The sequence below is a fragment of the Macaca fascicularis genome, chromosome 9, assembly GCF_037993035.2.
Source record: "Macaca fascicularis isolate 582-1 chromosome 9, T2T-MFA8v1.1".
Taxonomy (NCBI): Eukaryota; Metazoa; Chordata; class Mammalia; order Primates; family Cercopithecidae; genus Macaca; species Macaca fascicularis.
Genome location: NC_088383.1, coordinates 14,201,062 through 14,229,033, shown reverse-complemented (window position 1 = coordinate 14,229,033; position 27,972 = coordinate 14,201,062). Strand labels below are relative to the sequence as shown.

At 45.5% G+C, this 27,972-nt stretch overlaps 1 protein-coding gene across 7 annotated transcripts; it reads left to right on the top strand.

Moving 5' to 3' along the window:
• The first annotated feature begins 45 nt into the window (after window positions 1-45).
• PHYH (phytanoyl-CoA 2-hydroxylase) lies at window positions 46-24,124 on the top strand. Of its 7 annotated transcripts, none has more exons than XR_012417471.1 (10): window positions 46-141; window positions 1,775-1,833; window positions 4,056-4,177; window positions 5,051-5,161; window positions 6,070-6,238; window positions 8,737-8,818; window positions 11,687-11,868; window positions 16,992-17,141; window positions 18,767-19,863; window positions 23,571-23,883. XR_012417471.1 is itself a non-coding variant. In XM_065520288.2 (10 exons), exons 5-10 carry the CDS (start codon window positions 6,125-6,127, stop codon window positions 23,622-23,624), a joined length of 717 nt encoding a protein of 238 aa, XP_065376360.1. In that variant the 5' UTR covers window positions 46-141; window positions 1,775-1,833; window positions 4,056-4,177; window positions 5,051-5,161; window positions 6,070-6,124; the 3' UTR covers window positions 23,625-24,124. The 7 variants fall into 7 exon arrangements, 4 of the variants coding, with proteins under 4 accessions (XP_065376360.1, XP_005564704.1, XP_073857150.1 ...); XM_065520288.2 differs by having other exon boundaries at window positions 19,729-19,863; window positions 23,571-24,124; XR_012417469.1 differs by lacking the exon at window positions 4,056-4,177.
• The last annotated feature ends 3,848 nt before the right edge of the window (window positions 24,125-27,972 follow it).

The window sequence follows — 27,972 nt, the reverse complement described above, 5'->3', positions numbered from 1 at the left end:
GGCGGAGCCGCCCGCGGAGCTAAATGGGGCCGAGACCTTGAGTGGGGGGGTCCCCGCGCCGCCGCCATGGAGCAGCCCCGCGCCGCCGCCCGCCTGCAGATCGTACTGGGCCACCTCGGCCGCCCCTCGGCCGGGGCCGTTGTATCCTTTGAGCTGCGCGGGTGTCGGGCTGGACCGGGCGCCGGCGCCGCAGCCTGAGTGGTGGCCCGGGTCCGAGTGGAGGCCTCGGCGTCGCGCGCATCCCAGCCCCGGCGCCTCCTCGCTCCGCGCCGGGTCCCCGCCTGGGTCGCGTCTCTTCCCGGAGCCGGGGAGCGGGGAGGAGGCTGCGTTCCCCGAGGACACGCGCGGCCGCCCTGGGCTCGGGGCACTTGCCGCGTCGCGCTGCTCTCCGGGATCCCTGGGGGCCTCTGCTCCTTGTTTTGTGGAGATGTCGTTTCACCGGCTGCGTGTGACTCCTGCGGCTGTCCAGACACCCAGAGATGTCCAGTCACAGGCGCATGGTGCACAGGCGCGCAGGGTTGCCTGGAAGGGGCCCAGGCAGGCGGTGACCCGGCTCCCACGGGAGGGTACAGGACGGTGCCCTCCCGGGCAGGAGCTGGCCAGGCAGGCGTTGCCCAGGACGGCCTCCCTGCTGGACTACGGCCTTGCCACCGAGTTATATAAAGACACTATTTAGGGAAGGACAGAGGGTGAGGACTGGCGCGGGGGCACACGCCTTGCCTATTTGTCCCAGCTCTTCTGGAGGCCAAGGCCAGGACTCCAAGGTTACAGTGAGCCGTGAAGGCCAGTGCGCTCCAAAAGAGAGAAACAGAGAGAAAGAAAAGAGAACATGTTGACTGATGAGAGTGACATTCCGAAAGTAACCAATTAAGCTAAAGAAACAATGCAATTCTATGTCAACTGCCTGCAGTTACCGGATAGAAAAGAGATCCTTAAAAGGAATTTCTAGAGTTTTGCTTTTGTGGGGTTTTTTTTTGAAACAGGGACTCTCTCTGTCACCCAGGCTGGAGTGCAGTAGTGGTGCGATCTCGGCTCACTCTTGGACTCAAGAGATCCTCCTACCTCAGCCTCCCAAGTAGCTGGGACTACAGGGTTGCGCCACGATGCCAGGCGAATTTGTATTATTATTGTTATTATTATTATTGTTTTTATTTTGAGACAGAGTCTTGCTCTGTGGCCAGGCTGCAGTGCAGTGCCGCGATGTCGGCCCACTGCAACCTCCACCTCCGGGATTCAAGCTATTCCCCTGCCTCAGCCTCCCGAGTGTAATTTGTATTCTTATTAGTAGTAGTACTAGTAGTTTTTTTTTTTTTTCCCCTGGAATGGAGTCTCTCTCTGTCGTCCAGGCTGGAGTGCAGTGGTGCGATCTCGGCTCACTGCAACCTCCGCCTCCCAAGTTCAAGCGATTCTCCTGTCTTAGCCTCCCGAGTAGCTGGGATTATAGATGAACGCCACCACCCCTGGCTAATTTTTGTATTTTTAGTAGAGATGGGGTTTCAGCATATTGGTCAGGCTGGTCTCAAACTCCTGACCTCAGGTGATCCACCCGCCTCGTCCTCCCAAAGTGCTAGGATTACAAACGTGAGCCAGCGCTTTCGGCCTAATTTGTGTTTTTAGTAGAGATGGGGTTTCACCATGTTGGCCAGGCTGGTCTGCAACTCCTGAGCTCAAGTGATCAGCCTGCCTCAGCCTCCCAAAGTGCTGGAATTACAGGCATGAGCCACCGCACCTGGCCTTCTGTATTTTACTTTATTTGCCTTAATTCACATCCTAGGTAGCTCATCCCACTACAGGGACTATTGCCTCTGCCAGTTTCCATCCTCAACAATTCCAGTAAGTAGTTTAAGTTTTCATTTTGAAATCTATTATGTATACAAAAGTTTCGTGAGTGGTAATGATATAATATACCACATGTTACCTGATTAGAATTTTATTATACAAATCCTCTGTTTCCAGGATTTATTCTAATTAGTACAATTGTGGAAAATTTTGAAGACCGACTAATTTTCTGTATGTATTTTAAGATTCAGAAAGAAGGAAAAATACCAGAAAATACATAATCTGACATTTATTTATTTTTAATAGAGATGGGCCCTTCCTATGTTGCCCAGGTTGGTCTTGAACTCCTGGGCTAAAGCAATCCTCCTGCCTTGGCTTCCTAAAATGCTGGGATTACAGGCCTGAGCCATCACACCAGCCTTATAATCTGACTTTTAGAAATTCAGTTATTACACATCATATTTAAATTAACTTGTGGCCGGGCACGGTGGCTCATGCCTGTAATCCCAGCACTTTGGGAAGCCAATGCGGGTGGATCACTTGAGGTCAGGAGTTCGAGACCAGCCTGGACAACATCATGAAACCCCACCTCTACAAAAATACAAAAATTAGCTGGGCATGGTGGTGTGCACCTATAATCCCAGCTACTCAGGAGGCTGAAGTGGGGGAATTGCTTGAACCTGGGGGGTCAAGGTTGCAGTGAGCTGCTATCACACCACTATACTCCAGCCTAGGTGACAGAGCCAGACTCCATCTCAAAAAAGAAAAAAAAAAAAAAAAAAAAGCTAAGCTTGTAATTTGGTTATATGGACATATTAACTAGCATCTTTGGTTTATCTTAAATCACCTTTAAACGGGAAGATCTTGACCTTCCTAAATATTCTCATATAACCACAATTCCAATCTTTTTTTTTGTTTGTTTGTTTTGTTTTGTTTTGTTTTGTTTTTTGAGACGGAGTCTCGCTCTGTCGCCCAGGCTGGAGTGCAGTGGCGCGATCTCAGCTCACTGCAAGCTCTGCCTCCTGGGTTTACGCCATTCTCCTGCCTCAGCCTCCCGAGTAGCTGGGACTACAGGCGCCCGCCATCGCGCCCGGCTAATTTTTTGTATTTTTAGTAGAGACGGGGTTTCACCGTGGTCTCGATCTCCTGACCTTGTGATCCGCCCGCCTCGGCCTCCCAAAGTGCTGGGATTACAGGCGTGAGCCACCGCGCCCGGCCCACAATTCCAATCTTAAGGAATAGGTTGGGTGATTTCAGTTTATGGGTATGCTGTACATTTATTTGGATTTTGTTACTTTACTTCTTGGAGTGCATCAACTGGACAGTTAAAAATATAAAATTTATTGAATTTGTTTCTCATCTGAAAAATCATATGTATTCATTACAGAAACATCAGAGAAATAGAAGGAATTTTTTTTTTTTTTTCTTTGAGACAGAGTCTCGCTCTGTCACCCAGGCTGGAGTGCAGTGGTGCGATCTTGGCTCACTGCAAGCTCCACCTCCCTGCTTCCCGCCATTCTCCTGCCTCAGCCTCCTGAGTAGCTGGGACTACAGGCGCCCGCCACCACGCCCGGCTAATTTTTTGTATTTTTAGTAGAGAAGGGGTTTCACCGTGGTCTCGATCTCCTGACTTTGTGATCCGCCCGCCTTGGCCTCCCAAAGTGCTGGGATTACAGGCGTGAGCCACCGCGCCCGGCCTAATAGAAGGAATTTTTAAAAATCATCCCTAATTCCATTACTAAAGGCAATCACTATTAAAAATTGCTTTGGCATATTTCTTTGCAGGCTTTTTTTTTTTTTTAATATAGTGTCTTGGTTTTACATAATTGTAATAATATTTTATTATAATAAACATTGTCCATATTTTATTTTATTTTATTCTGAGACGGAGTCTGGCTCTGTAGCCCAGGCTGGAGTGCAAGGGTGCGATCTCGGTTCACTGCAAGCTCCGCCTCCTGGGTTCATGCCATTCTCCTTTCTCAGCTTCCACAGTAGCTGGACTACAGGTGCCTGCCACCATGCCCGGCTAATTTTTTGTGTTTTCAGTGGAGACAGGTTTCACCGTGTTAGCCAGGATGGTCTCGATCTCCTGACCTTGTGATCCACCTGCCTCAGCCTCCCAAAGTGCTAGGATTACAGGCATGAGCCACCGTGCCTGCCGTCCATACTATTATATGGCTTCAATTTTTAATGTCTGAGTCATATTCCATTGAGTGAACATAGTGTCAGTAGTTAATTTTTCTTCCACTAATGCACTTTTTTTTTTTTTTTCTGAGACGGAGTCTTGCTCTGTCACCCAGGCTGGAGTGCACTCGTGCGATCTCAGCTCACTGCAATCTCCACCTTCCGGGTTCTAGCGATTCTCCTGCCTCGACCTTCTGAGTAGCTGGGATTACAGGCACGCTAATCTTTGTATTTTTAGTAGATATGGAGTTTCATCATGTTAGTCAGGCTGGTCTCGAACTCCCAACCTCAGGTGATCCACCTGGCTCAGCCTCCCAAAGAGCTGGGATTACAGGCATGAGCCACTGTGCCCGGCTCACTCAAGTACTTTTTTTGGTGACCATAGTTAACATTTTGAATATAAAGCTTAAGTTTTCAGATTATTTCCTTGGTCTTAGAAATGCTGGATTGAAGAGCATGAACATTTCTTAGATTCTTGTTTTGTTGTTGTTGTTGTTGTTGTTGTTGTTGTTGTTGTTGTTTCTGAGACGGAGTCTTGCTCTGTCACCCAGGCTGGAGTGCAGTGGCATGATCACAGCTCACTGCAACCTCCGCCTCCCAGTTCAAGCAATTTTCGTGCCTCAGCCTCCCGAGTAGCTAGGATTACAGATGCCCACCACCATGACTGGCTAAACTTTGTATTTTTAGTAGAGATGGGTTTTCACTATGTTGGTCAGGCTGGTCTCAAACTCCTGACCTTAGGCGATCCACCTGCCTCCGCCTCCCAAAGTGTTGGGATTATAGGCGTGAGCCCCCATGCCTAGCCTCAGGTTCTTGATACATATTTTTAGGAAGTCATTTAAAAATTTTTTTTTTTTTTTTGAGACAGGGTCTCACTCTGTCACCCAAGCTGGAGTGGAGTGACACAACCAGTATTTTTTTGTAGAGACGGGGTTTCATCATGTTGCCTGGGCTGGTCTCAAACTCCTGACCTCAAGTGATCCACTTGCCTCAGCCTCCCAAAGTGCTAGGAATACTGGTGTGAGCCATTGTGCCTAGCCGGTAATTTAAACATTTAACTTATTTTAGGTTTCTTTTTCTCCTTTAGGTATACTCTGGATAATAATGTTCTAACCCTGGAACAGAGAAAATTTTATGAAGAAAATGGGTTTCTTGTAATCAAAAATCTTGTACCTGATGCCGATATTCAACGTTTTCGGTACAGTAACACTATTTGTTATTTTACAAAAGTATGTATTGTGTGCATGTAATGAGAATATAAGGTGGATTCACTCCTGCCTTTACAGATGTTTTTTAATGAGTTGGTTTGTTGGGAAGTGTTTAGAAGCACCGGCTCTGGTGCCAGACTGACTTTTTTTGTTGTTGTTGAGAAAGGGCCTCACTCTGTTGTGTAGGCTAGAGTGCAGTGGTGCAATCATAGCTTACTGCAGCCTCAAGTTTCTGGGCTCAAGCGATCCTCCTGCCTCAGCCTCCTGAGTAGCTGGGACCACAGGTGTGCACCACCATACCCGGCTAATTTTTTATTTCTTTGTTTTTAGAGACAGGGAGTCTCACTATGTTGCCCAGGCTGGTCCTGAACTCCTGGCCTCACCCTCCTCAGTTGCTGGGATTAAGGTTGGGAGCCACCATGCCTGGGCTTCAGTCTCAGCTCCACCACTTAATATTATGTGTCCTGGGGCAATTTACTTCACATCCCATGCCTCTGTTTCCTCGTCTGTAAAATGGGGATAATAATAGTACTTGTGTCCTAGTGTTGTTATGACTAAATAAGGTGAAATATATGGAAAGCACTTTGAATAGAGCTGGGCACATGGTAAGTGTTACAGAAGTGTTTGCTATTATTATTACGATGTAACCAAATCATAAAAAGACTTCCCTACCGGTATGCTAAACTAGGGAATGATTTAATTCTGGTAGTGGATTCTAGGCTAACAGTTTCTCCTGCTTTTCATTGGAATGGGAGGCATTTCCATCCAGACCTCAAGCTGGAGGCCGACTTAGTGCAGAGAAACCACCCCTCAAGTCTGCAACCCTTTCCACAGAGGAGGGCAGGGCAGGTGCTTAGAGCCAGTGGTGACGACATCATTTGCAAATTAAATTTTCTAGGAATGAGTTTGAAAAAATCTGCAGAAAGGAGGTGAAACCATTCGGATTAGTAGTAATGAGAGATGTGACCATTTCGAAATCGGAATATACTCCAAGTGAGAAGATGACCACGAAGGTCCAGGATTTCCAGGAAGATAAGGAGCTCTTCAGATACTGCACTCTCCCCGAGGTCAGAGACCACCCTGGCTTTGCTTCTGCTTAATTGCCAGCATGTATGCCCGCCTGTAAAACCCACTGATTTGGCCCGGCGCAGTGGCTCACTCCTGTAATCCGAGCACTCTGGGAGGCTGAGGCAGGTGGATCACTTGAGCCCAGGATTAACTGCTCTTAGAGCTGGATATGGAAAGGAGTTGAATTGAGTAAAATCAGTGGGTTTCTTTTCTTTTCTTTCCTGGAGACAGAGTCTCACTCTGTTGCCCACGCTGGAGTGCAGTTGTATAATCTCGGCTCACTGCAACCTCTGCCTCCCAGGTTCAAGTGATTCTCCTGCCTCAGCCTCCCGAGCAGCTAAGTTTACAGGTGCCTGCCACCACACCTGGCTAATTTTTGTATTTTTAGTAGAGACGGGGTTTCACCATGTTGCTCACGCTGGTCTCGAACTTCTGACCTCGTGATCCATCCACCTTGGCCTCCCAAAGTGCTGGGATTACAGGCATGAGCCACTGAGCCTGGCCAATTTCCTACATTTCTAAAGAGTGGGACCAGTATCTGATGGTCTATGCCATGATTTTAGGAGGTATAAATTATTTTAATAGTTAGATATTTATTTTTAAATGTATTGGAAAAAACTCAACAGTTTACCAAACTCATGATTTCAAGAATGTTGTCAATTAGGACAAGATTAAATAAAAAGGCCAGTTGTAGTGACACTTTGGGAGGCTGAAGCAGGAGAATCACTTGAGGTCAGGAGTTCAAGACCTGTCTGGGCAACATAGCGAGACTACTATCTGAATTGGAAAAAAAGAGGAAAAAAAAAAGATTGAGTATAAGAAGTGAGCTAACTGCCAGGCACAGTGGCTCATGCCTGTAATCCCAGCACTTTGGGATGCCAAGGTGGGCAGATCACAAGGTCAGAAGTTTGAGACCAGCCTGACCAACATGGTGAAACCCCGTCTCTACTAAAAATACAAAAATTAGCCGGGCGTGGTGGCGGACGCCTGTAATCCCAGCTACTCGGTAGGCTGAGGCAGGAGAATCGCTTAAACCCAGGAGGTGGTGAGCCGAGATCACACCATTGCACTTCAGCCTAGGCGACAGAGCGAGACTCCATCTCAAAACAATAAAAATAAAAATAAAAAATAAAAAAAAGAAGTGAGCTAACTAAGCGTAGGGAAATCATTGGCTAAATAACAGTCCAAGTTATGTCAGAAGTTGTGAAGATGGCTCTTGAATGACCAGGGTTTAGAAAATCTCAGCCTCAGTGAATGCCGAAAACTACCAGGCTTTATAAAAAGCAAGTGTGTGCCTGACTCCTAGGCTTTTATAACCTTTCCAGGGTTTCATAATCAAATTGCCAATATTCCTTATACACAAGAGATCAAATAGTGAGGAAGCAGTAGAAGGTGGCTCATTTTTTGGAGTCATTTTTTTGTGGAATCAAAATTTGAATATCATGGGCTTTTTTTTTTTTTTTTTTTTTTTTGAGATGGAGTCTCACTCTTGCTGCTCAGGCTAGAGCTGGAGTGCAGTGGTGTGATCTTGACTCACTGCAACTTCCGCCTCCCGGGTTCAAGTGATTCTCCTGTCTCAGCTTCCCAAGTAGCTGGGATTACAGACACGCACCACCATGCCCGGCGAATTTTTGTACTTTTAGTAGAGATGCAGTTTCACCATGTTGGCCAGGCTGGTCTCGAACTCATGACCTCAAGGGATCCACCCGCCTCAGCTGCCCAAAGTGCTGGGATTACAGGTGTGAACTACTGCACCGGACCTCAGTGTTGAGCCCTTTCTGCTTTTCCCCCCTCCGTTGCTGGGTTCTGTGCACAAGGTAGCAGCAGCCCAGCTCCCAGGCCCCATGACTAAACCAGCTCTCCCTGTCATGGGTTCCCATGCTAGCCTTTTCTTCATAATGCAGTGTCCCTCGGCCGCTCTGACCCATGTCATTACTGGTTTAACATGTTTCATCTAACACCTGGGACCTGCTTTGCTTGTTCACTCTTGCTTCCCCGTTTCCCGTCACCTCCTAGTTCCCAGATCTCAGTAATGAGTTGTCAAGTGCCAAGCGTCCCTGTTGTCAAATGTCCTCTAAGCCACCGTTCTGCTTTCTTCCGGGCTACTCATGACAGCTGCAAATTGTATGGGACTCTTCGTATGCAGAGGCTCCAGTGAGGAAGAGGAAGCTGCCCTCCCACTGAGCAACCCTCTGCGGCTTGGGTTGACAAGAAATCTGTATTGATATCTCGTCAAAGCTCCCATCTTTCTTGTAGAAAAAAAAAATGATTTCATTCCCAGCTAGCTCAGAAAAAGCCCATTTAATTCCGTGTTATAGATTTAGAATGATTTCCAATGGCTGGGTTATTGATGCTTTGTTTGCAGAGTTGTGAAATACCACTTGGTTCTTAAACTATTGATGTCTTGGTTCTTGCGTGGATAGCTGCTGTACTTTGTACCAGTTGCTAATACTTCTGATTTCCCACAAGGTTTGTTTTCGTTTGTTTGTTTTCTTAGATTCTGAAATATGTGGAGTGCTTCACTGGACCTAATATCATGGCCATGCACACAATGTTGATAAACAAACCTCCAGATTCTGGTAATTGTAAGGGAGAAGCAAAAAAAAAAAAAAAAAAAAAAAAAAGGGTTTCATTAAAATGTGTAAGGTTGGCTGGGTGCAGTAACTCATGCCTGTAATCCCAGCATTTTAGGAGACTGAGGGAGGAAGATCTCTGAGGCCAGGAGTTTGAGAGTGGCCTGGGCAACATAGTGAGACTCTGTCTCTAAAAATAGAATTAAAAAATATCCAGGCATGGTGGTGTGCACTTGTAGTCCCTGCTATTGGAAGGTTGAGGTGGGAGGATCGCTTGAGTCCAGGAGTTGAAGGCTGCAGTGAACCTATAATGGCATGCATTCCAGCCTGGGTGACACAGTGAGAACCCATCTCTAAAAAATAAATAAAATAAAACAAAACAAAATAATAAAATAATAGCTGATGTCTAACTATAATCATGTGTATAACTGTCAAACTTTGGATGAGTAAGTCTTAAAATAATTTACACTATAACAACAGTGAAATGTGCTAATGATTTCAGATATTAACTGAAGGACTGTTGCTGAATTTTCAGATGACTGGCTTCCCAAAAAATACAGTTTAACGGACATAACTCTTCATATATCAAAGGTTCCTGCCATTCAGTGTCTCTAAGCTTGATCAGCTCTTTTTAGCTGTGTTAGTGTGGATTCTTGCATTCCTGATAGGAAGACATTATTATTACTAACACAATTAAGATTGTTACTATGAGTCACAAACTATAGTTGTCTTTTTTTTTTTTTGAGATGGAGTTTTGCTCTTGTTGCCCAGGCTGGAGTGCAATAGCATGATCTCGGCTCACTGCAACCTCCACCTCTCAGGTTCAAACGATTCTTGATTCTCCTGCCTCAGTCTCCCAAGTAGCTGGGATTACAGGCGTGTGCCACCAAGCCTGGCTAATTTTTGTATTTTTAGTAGAGACAGGGTTTCGCCATGTTGGTCAGGCTGGTCTCGAACTCCTGACTTCAGATAATCCACCCACCTTGGCCTCCCAGAGTGCTGGGATTACAGGTGTGAGCCACTGCGCCTGGTCTTGTGCTTGCTAAAAATGTACAATCTAAAACCTCATTGGCAGAGAGACTTATTGAGAAATATAACCCAGGTTTCTGTATTTTAATAACCTTCCCCAAGCTGGGTGTGGATGTGCACCTGCGGTCCCAACTACTCAGGTACTCAGGAGGCTGAGCGGGGAGGATCGCTGGAGCCCAGGAGTTCAAGTCCAGAGATTCTAGTGCAGACCACGTGGACTACACTGGGGAATTCCTCTGTGCCTGCAGTAGAAATCAGCCATGAGAGAGTCCCCTATCCTTTCTGCCTCTTCTTCCTTCTGATCACTGGGAGGGTTTATGTGATAGAAGGCGGCTTAGCATTACCAGGTCTCCCTCCTTGCGGAGATCAGGTGTTCGGGAGCCAGGCTCAGGGAGCAAACCAGGGGCGAATGTCACTGTGGTCATGGGCACTCTGAATGGACACGGCACCGAATGACTATAGTCGTGGGGGATGAGGACCTCTTAGAGAATTTTTTTTTTTTTTTTTAATTGAGACTTGCTCTGTTTCCCAGGCTGGAGTGCAGTGCCTCGATCTCAGCTCACTGCAACCTCCACCTCTGGGGTTGAAGCGATTCTCCTGCCTCATCCTCCTGAGTAGCTGGGATTACAGGTGCCCGCCACCACACCCAGCTAACTTTTTTTGTATTTTTAGTAGAGACAGGGTTTCACCATGTTGGTCAGGCTGGTCTTGAACTCCTGACCTCAGGTGATCTACCTGACTCAGCCTCCGAAAGTGCTGGGATTACAGGTGTAAGGAACCATGCCCGGCCTTTTTTTTTTTTTTTTTTTTTTTGAGACAGAGTCTCGCTCTGTCTCTCAGGCTGGAGTGCAGTGGCATGATCTTGACTCACTGCAACCTCTGCCTCCCAGGTTCAAGCGATTCTCCTGCCTCAGCCCTCAGCCTTCCAAGTAGCTGGGACTACAGGCGTGCACCACCATGCCCAGCTAATTTTCGTATTTTTGTAGAGATGAGGTTTCACCATGTTGGCCAGGCTGGTCTCAAACTCCTGGCCTCAAGAGATCTGCCTGCCTCAGCCTCCCAAAGTGCTGGGATTACAGGTGTGAGCCACCACATGCGGCCTAGAACTTTTTTTGACATCAACCACTTCAAAGGGATTTCAAACTTGACTCCATATCACTCTCTTCAATGTAATTAATGCAACTGGTTTTTGAACACTTTACTACATGCTAGGTGCCGTGCCCAATCCAGAGTGGCAAAAGAATAAAGCACAACAGAGATGATGATGTTGTACCACTTGCTGGAAAATAGTGTGCATACACACTGAGCTACCAGCAACCCAGAAGAAGGGAGTGCAGGGCTTGAAGATGTGGAGTCACTGTGTTGATTTGGTGTTTATCTCTCCGGGGCTGATTTTCTCTAGCATTATTTCATTTGTTTGGTTCTTATGAGGACAGGTCATTGTTTTTTCAGGCAAAGGATAAGAATTCTGAGACAAGCATTTTTTGTTGTTTTTGTTTTTTTTTTTTGGAGACAGGGACTTGCTCTCTGTCACCCAGGCTATAATGCAGCGGTAAAATCCCAGCTTACTGCAGCCTCGACCTCCAGGCTCAGTGATACACCCACCTCAGCCTCCCAAGTAGCTGTGACTACAGGTGCATGCCACCATGCCCAGTTAGTTTTTTTTGTTGTTGTTTTGTTTTGTTTTTTCCTGTAGAAACGGAGTCTCACTATGTTTCCCGGGATGGTTTTGAACTCTCAGGCTCAAGCAATCCATTTGCCTCAGTCTCCCAAAGTGCTGGGGTTACAGGCGTGAGCCATTGCACCCGGCCTCCAGCATCCTTTAATAGCAGATTTTCTTTTCAGGCAAGAAGACGTCCCGTCATCCCCTGCACCAGGACCTGCACTATTTCCCCTTCAGGCCCAGCAATCTCATCGTTTGTGCCTGGACAGCAATGGAGCACATCGACCGGAACAATGGTTGTCTGGTTGTGCTCCCAGGAACACACAAGGGCTCCCTGAAGCCTCACGATTACCCCAAGTGGGAGGTAGGTCTGCCCGGCGGCTGAGTCTTGATCCGAATCTCCTTTGCGGTTTCTGTTTCACATCAGTATCTATAAAGACCTTACAAATGAGATGGCATTTCCTTTCTGAGCAAAACACTGTCCTAAGATTTGCAGTGAGGATCAGAGAAAGTTCAAGGATGTCAGAGAAAACATTCATCACACCTATTTTTTTCAACCCATCCTTTTTTTTTTTTTGAGACAGTGTCTTGTTCAATTCTGCAACCTCCACCTCCCAGGTTGAAGCCATCCTCCTGCCTCAGTCTCCCCAGTAGCTGGGACTACAGGTGTGCACCACCACGCCCAGCTAATTTTTGTATTTTTAGTAGAGACGGGGTTTTGCCATGTTAGCCAGGTTGGTCTCGAACTCCTGACCTCAGGTGATCGTTCACCTCGGCCTCCCAACGTGCTGGGACTAAAGTCACGGGCCACTGTACCTGGCCTCAACACATGTTTGAAAGCCAGCCAAGGTGGGGTGCTTGGGTAGCTACTGTATAGGATCTGAGATTGTAAAGCCTAGCTGCAGAGGTAAGACATAAACCCTTCGACCCCAGATGTGTGTGGTAGGCACCAAGCCAGTCTTACTCACTAACTGATGGCTCTTGGAGTAAAGAAGGAGAGATTATCTCCTTTGAACTGCAGAGACCAGCAAAGGATCTGGGGAGGCTGGTGTTTGACCTGAGTCTTGCAGGACAGGGTACAATGTCCCATAGGGAAGAGTCTATATGGGAAAGCAAAAGGTCAAGGGCAAGCCTGAACCTGACCAAACAATGAGAAGGATCCAGGGAGCTCGCAGTCTAGATGGGTTGGGGGTGGGGGTGTATTTTGGGGAGCGGCAGAGGAGGTGAGCCCAAAAAGGTAGATTAGGACCAGATTAGAAAAGACTGTTATACTAACAAGTCTGCAGTTTATTTGGGGGAGAATGGGAACTTTTTAGTTCAAACTTTTTAGGAAGATTGAAGACCTTTTTTCTTTTTAGCTTTTTTTTTTTTTTTTTTTTTTTTTTTTTTTTGAGAAGGAGTCTCACCCTGTCGCCAGGCTGGAGTGCAGTGGCGCGATCTTGGCTCACTGCAACCTCTGCCTCCTGGGTTCAAGTGATTTTCCTGCCTCAACCTCCCGAGTAGCTGGGACTACAGGCATGAGCCACCACACCCGGCTAATTTTTGTATTTTTAGTAGAGACGGAGTTTCACCATGTTGGCCGGGATAGTCTTAATCTCTTGACCTCGTGATCCGCCCACCTCGGCCTCCCAAAGTGCTGAGATTACAGGTGTGAGCCACCACGTCCAGTTGAACAGCTTTTAATTAAAAAAAAAAGAAAAACAGTTTTATTGAGGTATAATTGTCATGTAAATTGTACATATTTTGCATGTATAATTTGATCATTTTCCGCACACGCATACCTGTGAAATCACCACAGTCAAGATACTCCATCCTTCTCTCTGCTCTAGGCAACCACTGAGCTGCTTTCTGTTACTAGAGATTAGTTTGCATTTTCTAAAATGTCATAGACATGTAATTACACAGCATAGGTTTTTTTGTTCCAGTCTGGCTTCTTTCACTCAGCCTGGTGATTTTGAGGTTCGTTGATGCTATTGTGTATGACAGTAGTTCTTTTTTTTTTTTTTTTTGAGATGGAGTCTCACTCTGTCACCAGGCTGGAATGCAGTGTCGTGATCTTGACTCACTGCAATGTCCACCTCCCTGGTTCAAGCAATTCTCCTGCCTCAGCCTCCTGAGTAGCTGGGACCACAGGCACAAGCCACCACGCCCAGCTAATTTTTATATTTTTATTAGAGATGAGGCTTCACCATGTTGGCCAGAATGGTCTCGATCCCCTGACCTTGTGATCCGCCCTCCTCGGCCTCCCAAAGTGCTGGGATCACAAGTGTGAGCCACCGCACCCGGCCAACAGTAGTTCTTTCCCTTCCATTGCTGAGTAGTATTCCACTGCATGGCTGCACCATGAACCATGGTTTGTTCATCCATTCGGCTGTTGATGCTTGGAACTGTTAAATGCATTTGAGCTCATGGGTGATGGGATCAAATCGGCTCTTCAAGGACAATAACGTCAGGGTCTGGTGCAGGACGCACTGCAGGTATAGGAGTCTAGAAGTGAAGAAACCAGAGAGATGACTTTTTTTTTTTTTTTGAGACGGAGTCTCGCTCTGTTGCCCAGGCAGGAGTGCGGTGGCCAGATCTCAGCTCACTGCAAGTTCCGCCTCCTGGGTTCACGCGATTCTCCTGCCTCAGCCTCCCGAGTAGCTGGGACTACAGGTGCCCGCCACCTCGCCCGGCTAGTTTTTTGTATTTAGTAGAGACGGGGTTTCACCGTGTTAGCCAGGATGGTCTCCATCTCCTGACCTCGTGATCCGCCCGTCTCGGCCTCCCAAAGTGCTGGGATTACAGGCTTGAGCCACCGCGCCCAGCAAGAGATGACTATTAACACGTTAGGTCTAAGGTGAGAAGATCCTGTGGGAGCCAAGGTGGCAGGATCGCTTGAGCCTAGAAGTTCACGACCACCCTGGGCAACATAGTGAGGTCTCGTCTCTAGTAATAATAATAATAATTAGCTGGGCATGGTGGTGCATGTGTGTAGTCCCAGCTAGTTGGGAGGCTGAGGCAGGAGGATCACTTGAGCCCAGGAGTTCAAGGCTGCAGTGAGCTATGCTGGTGCCACTGCACTGCAGCCTGGGTGACAGAGCAAGTTCCTGTATCAAAAGAAAAAGAAAAGATCCTGGGCCAGGCACAGTGGCTCACACCTGTAATCCCAGCACTTTGGGAGGCCAAGGCGGGTGGATCACCTGAGGTCGGGAGTTCGAGACCAGCATGACCAACATGGTGAAACCTTGTCTCTACTAAAAATACAAAATTAGCCTGGTGTGGTGGTGTGCACCTGTAGTCCCAGCTACTTGGGAGGCTGAGGCAGGAGAATAGCTTGAACTCGGGAGGTGGAGGTTGCAGTGAGGCAAGATCATGCCACTGCACTCCAGCCTGGGCAACAAAGCGAAACTCTGTCTCAAAAAAAGAAAAAAAGAGCCAGGCATGGTGGCTCACGCCTGTAATCCCAGCACTTTGGGAGGCCGAGGCAGGCGGATCACGAGGTCAGAAGATCGAGACTATCCTGGCTAACATGGTGAAACCCCGTCTCTAGTAAAAATAAAAAAAAAATTAGCCGGGCGTGGTGGCGGGTGCCTGTAGTCTCAGCTACTCAGGAGGCTGAGGCAGGAGAATGGCGTGAACCCAGGAGGCAGAGCTTGCAGTGAGTCGAGATTGCGCCACTGGACTCCAGCCTGGGTGACAGAGCAAGACTCCATCTTAAAAAAAAAAAAAAAGAAAGAAAAAAGAAAAAAAGAAAAGATCCTGGAAACCCATGATGCTGTGAACAGAAAAAGCCCCCATTGTTAAAGCACGGAGAATGAATTGTAGTTCGATAGGAAATGAGGAACATGGTTTTAAGAACTCCTGTCCCGTCTGGACACGGTGACTCACGCCTGTAATCCCAGCACTTTGGGAGTCTGCGTTGGGCAGATCACTTGAGGTCAGGAGTTTGAGACCAGCCTGGCCAACATGGTGAAACCCTGTTTCTACTAAAAATAAAAAAATTAGCCAGGCTTGGTGGTGAGCGCCTGTAGTCCCAGCTACTTGGGAGGCTGAGGTAGGAGAATTGTCTGAACCTGGGAGATGGAGGTTGCAGTGAGGTGAGATCGCACCACTGTCCTCCAGCTTGGGTGACAGAGCAAGACTCCATCTCAATAATAATAATAATAAAAGAACGTCTCAGATTTCTTGCATCAATAATTAGTGTCAAATGAAAATATCTGAGTGTCTGGATCCTGATATAAAACCATTTCGTTTGAAACTCATCAGTGAAGCTAAGGTTTAGATAAAGTTTGGTGCACACAACTGCAGTGGGCTTTGGCTGATGGAAGGCAAAGGGAAAGGTTTGCAGGGCTTCAAGAGCGTGTGGAGTCTCAGATACCCTGCACAGATGCAGAGTGGGAGGTATGATTAGTTTAGTGTGGGTCACACATTCACCCTGGCCAGGAGAGAAGGGCTCTGGGTCCGAGTCTCAGCACTGTCTAAGAGGGATGTAGTCATTACCGAAAGGAACTGAGGATGCGCTTAGGAACAGGAATGGACTGCTTTCCTTATTCTGACTCATAAGGTGCTTCTCAGGTCAATTTCTTTAATAAAACATAACCCCATTACCTAAAGCAGTAACTAATTTGGGAAACAGTTACAAACAAACACAGTGTTTTAATTTACTATTCTTTCATTATTCTGGATGTGACATAAGTGTCTTTGAGCTCAGAAAAATTGAGCATTTTCTCCCCTCTATTTTGGGGAAATAGCTTCTCAGAGACACTCCTGAGTAAGAGATGAAGGATTTATTTAAAGTTCTGGTGAGGAGGAGAACATGCTGAGAACACTTACAGATTTACGCTGGAAATGCCTAAGAGATAGGTGGTTGCCTGCATTGACCACAAAAGGTAAAACTAAGCTAGCTCTTCATGTATAATGCAGTCATGAAGGGCAGGTGGAAATTCCACATTGTTCATTTGCTCCAAAAATATCAGTGATTTTAATATCAACATGTGACTTCTTTTTTTATTACTATTATTTTTTGAGACACAGTCTTGCTCTGTTGTCCAGGCTGGAGGGCAGTGGTGTGATCTTGGCTCACTGCAACCTCCCCCTCCTGGCTCAATCGATCCTCCCACCTCAGCCTCCTGAGTAGCTGGGACCACAGGCTTGCACCACCAGACCGGGTTAATTTTTGCAGGTTTTGCAGAAATGGGGTTTTGCCATGTTGTGCAGGCTGATCTTGAACTCCTGAGCATAAGCAATTCTCCCAACTTGGCCTCCCAAAGAGATGGGATTACAGGCGTGAGCCACCGTGCCCGGCCAACATGTAACTCTTAAAAACCAGATATCTAAGAGGCTTTTGTATACTGAAAAAAGTAAGCATTTAATTTAGACATTTCTTTTTCTTGGGAGAAAGAAATGCTTTCTTTCCCTGATGTTTGCTTTCCCTGATGAACCACTGACAATGTTTTTAATTATGGTACCCCCTCAAACGTAGACTTGGCTTGCTTCTTGTTCTAGGGGGGAGTTAACAAAATGTTCCACGGGATCCAGGACTACGAGGAAAACAACGCTCGGGTGCACCTGGTGATGGAGAAGGGAGACACCGTTTTCTTCCATCCTTTGCTCATCCATGGGTCTGGTCAGAACAAAACCCAGGGATTCCGGAAGGTGAGCATTCACATTGCCGCATCTGCTGCAGATGCGTGGGTTAGAAACAAAAATTGTATTTAATTCATTTAGTTCAAATTAATTGAATAAAATTTTAATTTAATTGCATTAATATTTTAAAGATTTGTGGCTTTTAACCAACCTGGACTTTAGTCCAATTTATTTACCAGGAAATATATTTGCTTACCTTGGTCTTTTCGGGCTCTTATCAGTAAGAAGCCAGGTGACCTCAGGATCCTAACCTTGTCAATATTGATTATGAAAGCAAGGTGCAGTGGCTCATGCCTGTAATCCCAGCACTTTGGGAGGCTGAGGCGGGAGGATCACTTGGGGGCAAGAATTCTAGACCAGACTGGGCAACATGGCGAGACCCTGCTTCTATTTAAAAAAAAAAAAAATCACTGTTATCTCCTGAAGCTACGGGTTAGGGGCCAAATTTCGTCTTCCATTCATTCATATTTCCACCAGCCTTATCAGGGTCAGGATTAGGGTGGGACAAGTTGGGGCACTCTTCCCAGGGGTAAAATTTAAGGGCATGCCAAAAAAAAACCTCTGCAATCAAGTTTAGTAATATTTTAATGCGAAATTTAAAAAAATCAAAATTGGGACAGGCGCAGTGGCTCACGCCTGTAATCCCAGCACTTTGGGAGGCTGAGGTGGGTGGATCACAAGGTCAGGAGATCGAGACCATCCTGGCTAACACAGTGAAACCCTGTGTCTTCTAAAAAATACAAAAAAAAACCAATTAGCCGGGCGTGGTGGCGGGCGCCTGTGGTCCCAGCTACTCAGGAGGCTGCGGCAGGAGAATGGCGTGAACCTGGGAGGCGGAGCTTGCAGTGAGCTAGATCCTGCCATTGCACTCCAGCCTGGGCCACAGAGCGAGACTCCGTCTCAAAAAAAAAAAAAAAAAAAAATCAAAGTTAATGCAAAATATCCAATGTATTGGCTGCACACAATGCCAAAAGTCAGTATTGGACCCCACACTAGTGCAACCTTCAGAGCTGTGCAAGTAGGGAGGTGCAGGCACAATGACGCAAATCATGTTGTGAGTTTTAATATATTGACTTTGCAATTTTCCAATTTTTTTTTTTTTTTTGAGATGGAGTCTCGCTCTGTTGCCCAGGCTGGAGTGCAGTGATGCAATCTCAGCTCACTGCAACCTCGGCCTCCCAGGTTGAAGCGATTCTCCTGCCTCAGCCTCCTGAGTAGCTGAGACTATAGGCACACACCACCACACCCAGCTAATTTTTGTATTTTTTAGTAGAGATGGGGTTTCACCATGTTGGCCAGTCTGGTCTTGAACTCCTAGCCTCAAGTAATCTTCTCACCTTGGCCTCCCAAAGTGCTAGGATGACAGATGTGAGCCACCTTGCCTGGCCCAATGTTTTTTAATGCCTTTATTTTAAAATTTTTTATTATTTATTTATATATTTATTTGAGACAGCATCTTACTCTTTTGCCCAGGCTGGAGTGCAGTGGCGCAGTCATAGCTCACTGCAGCTTGGAACTCTTGAGGTGTGTGTGATGGCTCAAGCCATCCTCCCACCTCAACCTCTCGAGAAGTTGGGACTAACAGACAGGCACTACCACACCTGACTAATTTTATTTTTTCATTTTTTGTACAGACATGATCTTGCTATGTTGCCCAGGCTGGTCTTGAACTCCTGGCCTCAAGTGATCCTCCTGCCTTGGCCTCCCAAAATGCTGGAATTACAGGCATAAGCCACCATGCCCAGGCTTAATGACTTTAATGTTCTGGAAAAATATTACTATAATTATGTAAAGATACAGATATAGGGTTGCATCTTTTCCCTTTGCCTTGGGCTCTGTTACAGTGCCGTATGGCACCAGGGCTTACGAGGCAATGGGATTTGTGACGCCACTCTCTAGACATTTGTTGTTTGGGGCAAAGTAGAAAGTCTTTCTGACAAGTGTGATCACTTGTGACATAAAAGGTAAGTTTTAACGATTGCCTTGCATCTTAGATCTGTTTATAACTTTTTCTAAAATAGGGAGAACCAAGTAATTTCATCCTTACCCTCAGAAGGAAGCAAGAGGGGTAATATATGTCAATGGTATTGGCTTTTAAATGTCCTTTGATTTGAGAGAAGGTGTCTGCATTATTTTCTTTCTCAAGGTATTTTTAGTTCTTTTCATAATCTATTGCCACTGAAATAACAATCCATCCCAAACTGGACCAGGTAACTAACTTTTGAGATAAATTGCCATGGAGTGCAGTCCTTTTTAAGACTTTGGGATATCCATTCATTGGGAAAATCAAATGCTAAAAAAAAAAAACTAAAGACCTGTTGCTGACATAATTTCATTCCCTCTCCCGTATATACCTTTCAAAAATAAATGTCACATCTGGTTAATGATCGTTTGAAATTTCTCAATTAACTTTTAGCTGGAAACAAAAAGAGGCTTAGTTACAAAGAGACTGACACAGGACGCAATGGACCTGACTTTCCATTTGGAAATCAAATACTGAGTGAAATAATTGACTTTCTAAAAGAAAGACTCCCTGCTTGGTCGCTGTTATTAATGGGATGTTTTTCTCCAATATCAATTTGTTCACTTTGCACAGGCAATTTCCTGCCATTTCGCCAGTGCCGATTGTCACTACATCGATGTGAAGGGCACCAGTCAAGAAAACATTGAGAAGGAAGTTGTAGGAATAGCAAATAAATTCTGGGGAGATGAAAACAGCATGGACTTGAAGGTATGTCCATATACAACAGCAAGGTAAAAATCTCAGGTTTTCCTTTTCTTCAGAGGCTTCATCATTCTCATACCTAATTTATTTGACAGTATATAGTGCTTGGGTTGAGATTCATTTTAGGGACATGGCTGAGCCCCCACCAAAAATGACAATGGAGTTTCCATTTACACTTGGGCCCCCGTGCAGGAGACTTGAGAACTTCCTGCTGCTTCTTTATGTCTTTGGGCTGTCCAAAGATGTACAGGCCGTCCTGTTTCACACAGGGCAGTGAAGGAAAATGAAACTACAGATTTAGATGAGAGGAAATGAAAGACAAAACCTTGCCTTCTGGCTGGGCACGGTGGCTCATGCCTGTAATCCCAACACTTCGGGAAGCCAAAGCAGGAGAATCATTTGAGCCCAGGAGTTGGAGACCAGCCTGAGAAACATAGTGAGACTCCATCTCTACTGAAAAAGAAATAAAAATAAAAACTAGTCAAGTGGGGTAGAGCATAGCTGTAGTCCCAGCCGCTCAGAAGGCTGAGTTGAAAGGCTCACTTGAGCTTGAGGTCAAGGCTGCAGTGAGGTGTGACTGCACTACTGCATTCCAGCCTGGGTGACAGAGTGAGACCCTGTCTCAAAAAAAAAAAAAAAAAAACCTTCTGAAGGGATAGAAGGAAAGTTATAGGTTTGGGATCCAATCCTAGGCCATGTTTATTAGTATAGAATAGAGAGTATTTATGGCTGGGCGTGGCGGCTCACGCCTGTAATCCCAGCACTTCGGGAGTCCAAGGCAGGCAGATCGTGAGGTCAGGAGATCGAGACCTTCCTGGCCAACATGGTGAAACCCCGTCTCTACTAAAAATACAAAAATTAGCTGGGTCTGGTGGCGCGTGCCTGTAATCCCAGCTACTCGGGAGGCTGAGGCAGAAGAATCGCTTGAACCAGGGAATTGGAGGTTGCAGTGAGCTGAGATCGCGCCACTGTACTCCAGCCTGGCGACAGAGCGAGACTCCGTCTCAATAAATAAATAAATAATAGAGTATTTGTGCATTAGGGAATCCAGTAAGATGCCCAGATTGCAATTCTTGAGCAAGTTTCTGTTTTGGCAAATGTGCATCTGGAGTTTTATGAGAGGCCTAGTTTGCATGTAGCAGAAGTTTAAGATCACTAATGCTTATCAGTAACAGGCATTTGACAATATTTCATATGGTTTCCTAGTTAATACACATCATTTGTAAATTTTTAAAATTTAATTAACTGTTTATTTTTAGAGACAGGGTCCCACTCTGTTAGCCAGGCTGGAGTGCAGTGGTGTAATCACAGCTCACTGCAGTCTCAACCTCCTGGTCTCAAGCAATCCTCTTGCCTCAGCCTCCCTAGTAGCTGAGACTACAGGCACCCACCACTGTGCCCTGGCTAGTTTATTTATTTATTTTTTTGTAGAGATAGGGTCTCATTGTGTTGCTCAGGCTCAAATTATTTGTTTTTAACCCATGGATATTCAGTACTGCTGATCATTAATAGACAGATTATCAATCAAGGCAAATAAACAAGCATATTAACTTTGTAGAATATACACATTTCAACCTCTGAACCAAGAAGCTGATTCTGTTTTTTAAATTTGCATTAGATCATCATAAATGCATGCACGCCCCCCCAGATAAACCGAGTACAGTGATAACTGTGGGCTCCTCAGCCAGTTGTAGGTCCCTGTGCACCAGTGCCATGTTACCATGCTATTGGGAATCATCTTCTGAAATACCTTCGCAGCTCAGGAATCTTGCTTCTTGCTAGGCGTGGTGGCTCACGCCTGTAATCCCAGCACTTTGGGAGGCCGAGGCGGGCAGATCATGAGGTCAGGAGATCGAGACTATCCTGGCCAACATGGTGAAACTCCATCTCTACTAAAAATACAAAAAATTAGCCGGGTGTGGTGGCAGGTGCCTGTAGTCCCAGCTACGTGGGAGGCTGAGGCAGGAGAATGGCGTGAACCCGGAAGCTTACAGTGAGCCGAGATCACGCCACTGCACTCCAGCCTGGGTGACAGAGCAAGACTGTCAGAAAAAAAAAAAAAAAAGGAATCTTGCTTCTCCCTTTAGAACCTGGAAATGTGTCCCATCTCTGAAAATGCTCTGATTTTGCATTTGCAAGTCCTAGAAATTCTTGTCCTTCCTCTCTTTTTGTTCAGTACCTAAAATGCCTATACATTTTGTCAACTGGAGCTTTGAGCTAACATCCTAAATTTTAAGGGAGAACAAATATATATATATCATGTTTGAGGTTTGTCAAGGTTGTTGCCAAATGAATACCTCCCACGTTTAGCTTAATTACTCTGTAAGTTATATTTAGAATAACAATACTAACCTCTGCTACATAGTTCTGGGTAAAGTACAAAAGCACATTCGTATTCATTTTCTTATTTTCTTCACCAAAACCCAGTGGGGCATTCAGTATAAGCTCCATGCTGTCAGTGACAAGAAAACAAGTCCCAGAGGTTGATCTAAGCTATCTAAGTGACAAAGCTTGATTTCAGAGTCAGGTCAAATTTGAAAATTATTCTTTCCACCATACCTTGCTGTTTGCTCAAAAATAAACAAGAACCAAGAAATAAGAACATCTGAATTATTTTATTAAGGTCAAAGTGGGAAAAACCCACCAAACAAAGCAGTAATCCTTGATACCATGTTCACCATTATCATCTCATCAGGAACAGAACACTCAAAATGGCTCAGACGAGTAACATGAGAGTAGTCAGGCCGGGTGCAGTGGCTCACTCCTGTAATCCCAGCACTTCGGGAGGCTGAGAAAGGCGGATCACCTGAGGTCAGGAGTTTGAGACCAGCCTGGCCAACATGGTGAAACCCTGTCTCTACTAAAAATACAAAATTAGCTAGGTGTGGTGGCACATGCCTCTAATCCCAGCTACTTGGGAGGCTAAGGCAGGAGAATCACTTGAACCCAGGAGGCAGAATTTGCAATGAGCCAAGATGGTGCCCTTGCACTCCAGCCTGGGCAACGAGAGCAAAACTCTGTCTCAAAAAAAAAAAAAAAAAAAAAATAGTAAGCAGAAAAATGGCAGTGAACTGTTTGTTCTGTAACCAGACATGACATCAACCCAGTTATGTTACCTGGCACCAATAAATATCCTGAATAAAACAGGAAGGACTGACAGCAGCTGGGGTAACCACTGACTTAATTTAGTTAACACTGTTTTAGAAGCTAATTAAGTAGACCAAGATTGGTGGCTCATACCTGTAATCCCAGCATTTGGGAGGCTTTGGGAGGCCGAGACGGACAGATCACTTGAGGCCAGGAGTTTGAGACCAGTCTGGCCAACATAACAAAACCCTGTCTCTACTAAAAATACAAAAAGTTAGCCAGGTGTGGTGATGCACACCTGTAATCCCAGCTACTCAGGAGGCTGAGGCAGGAAAGTCACTTGTACCCGGGTGGTGGAGGTTGCAGTGAGCCTCTGCACTTCAGCCTAGGCAATGGGGTGAGATTGTGTCCCCAAAAAATTCTTTAAAAAGAGTTGATTAAGTAGCTTATTTTGAGTTGTTTTGTTTACTAATCAATATAACTATTACAGGGATTATTTTCCCTATTTAACCTATTTAACGTTTCACAGAGGCTAGAAATCAACTTTGTCTTATGGTGAAATTGAAGGTAAATGGAGGGCAGATTGAAGTGTTCCATAAACTCACTCTGTTTGGTATTATTTCCAGGATATTTGGATGTTTCGAGCTCGACTTGTGAAAGGAGAAAGAATCAATCTTTGAAATAGCCATCTGCTATAACTCAACAGAAAACCAAAACCAAACAAAATGTCTAAGGAAAATGTTTTCTTAATGAGATGATGTAAGCTTTTCTATCACTTGTTAAAAGCAGAAAACATGTATCAGGTACTTAATTGCAGAGAGTTAGTTTTGCAGCGCAATGGTGTTGCTTTAATGGAAATAAAAAAAGTAAAAGTGAAGTATTACTGTTTTAAGAAAAACTAATTTAGGGTTGCAGCCAATAAAGGTGATTGGTGTGTAATTTAAGTGTTAAATCAATTTCTTTCATTCAATTAGCTCTTTACCCAAGCAGAAGTGAATCATTTGGAGCTTAGGGTGTGTGTGTTTTGTATCCCCTTTCTGGTAAACCCATTCCCTACCAATTTTATGTCATAAGAGATTCCCCCACCAAATCTAGAACAATGTATAATACATTCACATTAAGTGAAGGGCATAGGAAGGGTGTCATGGAGTCCAAATAAAGATGAATATTCCTGCTCAGACAAGGGCTTTCTTCTGTGATTTCTTCAACCCAACCATCCCCTTAACAAGGAGACTCGTTCTTTCCAGTCTTTTCCTCTGTTCTTAAAGAATGAAGACGAGGGCTGGGCGCAGTGGCTCATGCCTGTAATCCTAGCACTTTGGGAGGCCAAGGTGGGTGGATCACCTGAGGTCAGGAGTTCAAGACCAGCCTGGCCAACATGGCAAAACCCCCATCTCTACCAAAAATACAAAAAAAAAAAAAAAAAATGGCCAAGCATGGTGGCATGTGCCTGTAATCCCAGCTACTCAGGAGGCTGAGGCAGAAAAATCACTTGAACCTGGGAGGCGGAGGTTGCAGTGAGCTGAGATCGCGCCACTGTACTCCAGCTTGGGCGACAGAGCAAGACACTGTCCCCCCCCAAAAAAAATAAAATAAAATAAATTAAAAATAAATAAATCAGTAAAAAGAATGAAGACAAGGGTGACTTCATTTGATGTATCTTATTGGGTAGGGCTGCTGGAAACCTTTCACATATGAATGAAGCCTAACGTCCTTCAAGCTATAGGGAAATTTTTAGACACTTTTGCCTGGATTTGGAGTGGGCATGGACTGAACAAATTTATTTCAAGACAGCACCATATTTTCGGTACCAGCTGAGGGCAGCAAGGAGACAGTCCTTATTTTTACAAATTTTAGTTAGGGCTTTAGTAAGAAAGAAATAACAGACAACCTTTCTCGTCATTTTGCTAAGCACAAGTTTTCCTAAATCTAGTGTTGCCGTGTGTGCTGTTTTCTTTGTGAGGACAGCCAATTTACGCTCAGCTCCCCCTGGGAACTGGAGAAGGCAGATCACTGACTGGCTCTAAGGAAATTAGATTATGGGATGATTGGAAATAAAATGTCATTAAGGAATGCCTGTGTAAACAACATGTGGGGAGCCCTGCTTTGTTATGGAATAAACTCTAAATTGTTTCAAATTTAAAGTAAATATGAAAAACGAAACTTCAGTAGGAATATTGAAGAGCAACTGGTTATTTCCCATGTGCATTTGTGAGTGAAAACCAACTGGCCCCCATCAGGACACATTCATTTCCCATCTGATCCATGTCCCTTTGGTCCGTTAGTGCACGTAAGAAATATCCAAGCACGCGCTCTTTTTTTTTTTTTTAATTTTTTTTGAGACACGGTCTTGCTCTGTCACCCAGGCTGGAGTGCTGTGGTGCGATCTCGGCTCACGGCAATCTCTGCCTCCCAGGTTCCAGTGATTCTCCCGCCTCAGCCTCCCGAGTAGCTGAGACTAAAGGTGTACGCCACCATACACAGCCAATTTTTATATTTTTAGCAGAGACAAGGTTTCACCATGTTGGCCAGGCTGGTCTGAAACTCCTGGCCTCAAGTGATCCACCCACCTCGGCCTCCCAAAATGTTGGGATTATAGTCGTGAGCCACCGCGCCTGGCTAAAATATCCAAGCACCTACTCTATGAAGTGGGACCAGATGCCAGGATGAGGTAGGGGGCCTCAGACTGTCCATGCGGACCTACCCTGTGAAAGGTGGGAGTCAGGGTTGGCTGGAAAATGAAGAGTTGGGGAAGGAATTCCACAGATTTCATCAGACTGAGGGGACGTGGGAGGGGATTCGTCCTGGGCTCATGTCCATTTCACCAGAGTCTCGTCTAAAAGGACTTTATGAGGTGCTCAAACAAATCACAAAACAAAACAAATCACAAGGATCCTCTTCTGTGAATTTTGAGACTAATAGCTTGGGAAAACTGGAGGCCTTTGCTCCTTGAGTGTGCTTGGAGCCTCCCCCCCCCACTCTTTTTTCTTTGTTTTTTTTGGGGGGATTTTTGTTTGTTTTGTTTTGTTTTTTTGAGACAGAGTCTTGCTCTGCACCCAGGCTGGAGTGCAGTGATGCGATCTCGGCTCACTGCAACCTCCGCCTCCAGGGTTCAAGCGATTCTCCCGCCTCAGCCTCCTGAGTAGCTGAGACTACGGCGCCCACCATCACACCCAGCTAATTTTTTGTATTTTTAGTAGAGACGCGGTTTCACCATGTTAGCCAGGATGGTCTCAATCTCCTGACCTGATGATCCGCCTGCCTCGGCCTCCCAAAGTGCTGGGATTACAGGCGTGAGTCACTGCATCCGGCAAAATTTTTGTTTTTTTAGAGATGGAGTCTTACTTTTTGTGTAGGCTGGTCTCAAACTTTTGACCTCCAGCAATCCTCCCACCTCTGCCTCCCAAAGTACTGAGATTACAGCTGTGAGCCACCATGCCTGGCCTTATTTTTTACTATCTAATAGAAAAGTGGTATATATAATTATTATAATTTGCATTTATTTGATCATAATGAGATAGAGAATTTTTCATATCACTATGGGCGTTCTGTGACTGACTTGCTGAATGCTGGACTCTTAGGCCCAAGAGTATACCTTATGGTAGAAAAGCCAAAGAACAGATTTCAGCTAGCCGTATATAGCTGGAATGTCTGGAGATATTTAGCTTATTTTTCCATCTCAGTCATTTCAAGCCTGAAGCCACCTGATGTCAAGTCTGAAGCCCATTGAAGGCCACTGTTAAGTGTCCTGGAAGGGAGGGGGAGAAAAAGCCAAGGGTTTGTACCTGATGATGTTCAAAATATGTAACAGAGAGACCATCAATCAGATACCATGAGTACAGGAATGTGGCACTTCAGTTGATAACAGCACCATCCTGCCTGGCTAATTTTATTTGTAGAGATGGGGTCTCGCTATGTTGCCCAGGCTGGCCTCAAACTTCTGGGCTCAAGCAATCCTCCTGCCTCAGCCTCCCAAAGTGCTGGGATTACAGGCATGAGCAGTCTACACGGTTTTTGCTTTTTTATTATTTTATTTTATTTTTATTATTTCCTTACTTTCTGGCACTATAAGGTGTGCCATGATTATCCTGTATCTTCCTGCCCTTTGTCCTATAATGAGCCATTTCTCCAAGGAGCCCTGGTTCTATTTATTGGAAACTGCTGGAAACCAAAATCTGGGCTTGAGGTGCACTCTCAATGTGCATTGTTACCAAGCTCGTATCGTGATTCTTAAAGCACTCCAAAACTGGCTATCCCCTGGCCCAGCATCTCTGGAAAGTCACAGTCATTCAGAGACAATAATGCTCTGACCTGGGAGGTTTATATTTACTCTGAGAGATTCCAGAGTCTTCCTTGGGCCTCTGAAGATTTCAGACTTACCTTCATTCTTCTTCAGGCTTGGCATTTCTTGGAACACGGTGTTTGTTGGGGAGGCGAAGAAGCAGGGCTTTTTACATTGATTTAATTTTGATTTGAACCACATGAAATTTACTACTCATTTAGAAGCTAAAATAAAATTTTAAATTAAAATAATGGACAGGAAGAAATTAGGAGTGATATGGGGGCTGGATACCCAGGAGGACAGGCCACGCTGTCTCCCAGCCTATTTGGGTATTTCTGCCCTCCGTCAGAAGACGCGACCGTTTTCCTGTCGAGAGCCAGGTAGTAAATATTTTCAGCTTTGCAGCTGGGCCGTCTCTGAGGCAGCTGCTCAACTCTGCCGTGGGGGCAGGAAGGCGGCCAGAGACAACATGTAATCCAACAAGTGTGGCTGGGACCCAATAAAGCTCTATTTACAAAAACAGGCGTCCCGCCAGATGTGGCTTGGAGGCGCTGGTTTGCCCACTGCACTCTAGATGAATGCACAAATTCAGGAAAGCCAACAAGTGCCTTTTCCCTTGGCAAGAGGCACCTTGCACCGCTGGAGCGATGCTTTGGCGGCCTCGCACCTCACTGCTTCTGAGAGGCGGGCGGGAAGTGTCTGCTACCCTCCCCTCCGCCCTACAGAGAACAGAGCTTGCTTACCTG

Coding starts and splice junctions, on each gene's coding strand:
- PHYH (XM_005564647.5), top strand. CDS start 67: ATGGAGCAGCCCCGCGCCGCCGCCCGCCTGCAGATCGTACTGGGCCAC. Junction 8,819..11,686: donor AAACAAACCTCCAGATTCTG/GTAATTGTAAGG, acceptor TTTTCTTTTCAG/GCAAGAAGACGTCCCGTCAT. Junction 17,142..19,728: donor AAACCCAGGGATTCCGGAAG/GTGAGCATTCAC, acceptor CACTTTGCACAG/GCAATTTCCTGCCATTTCGC.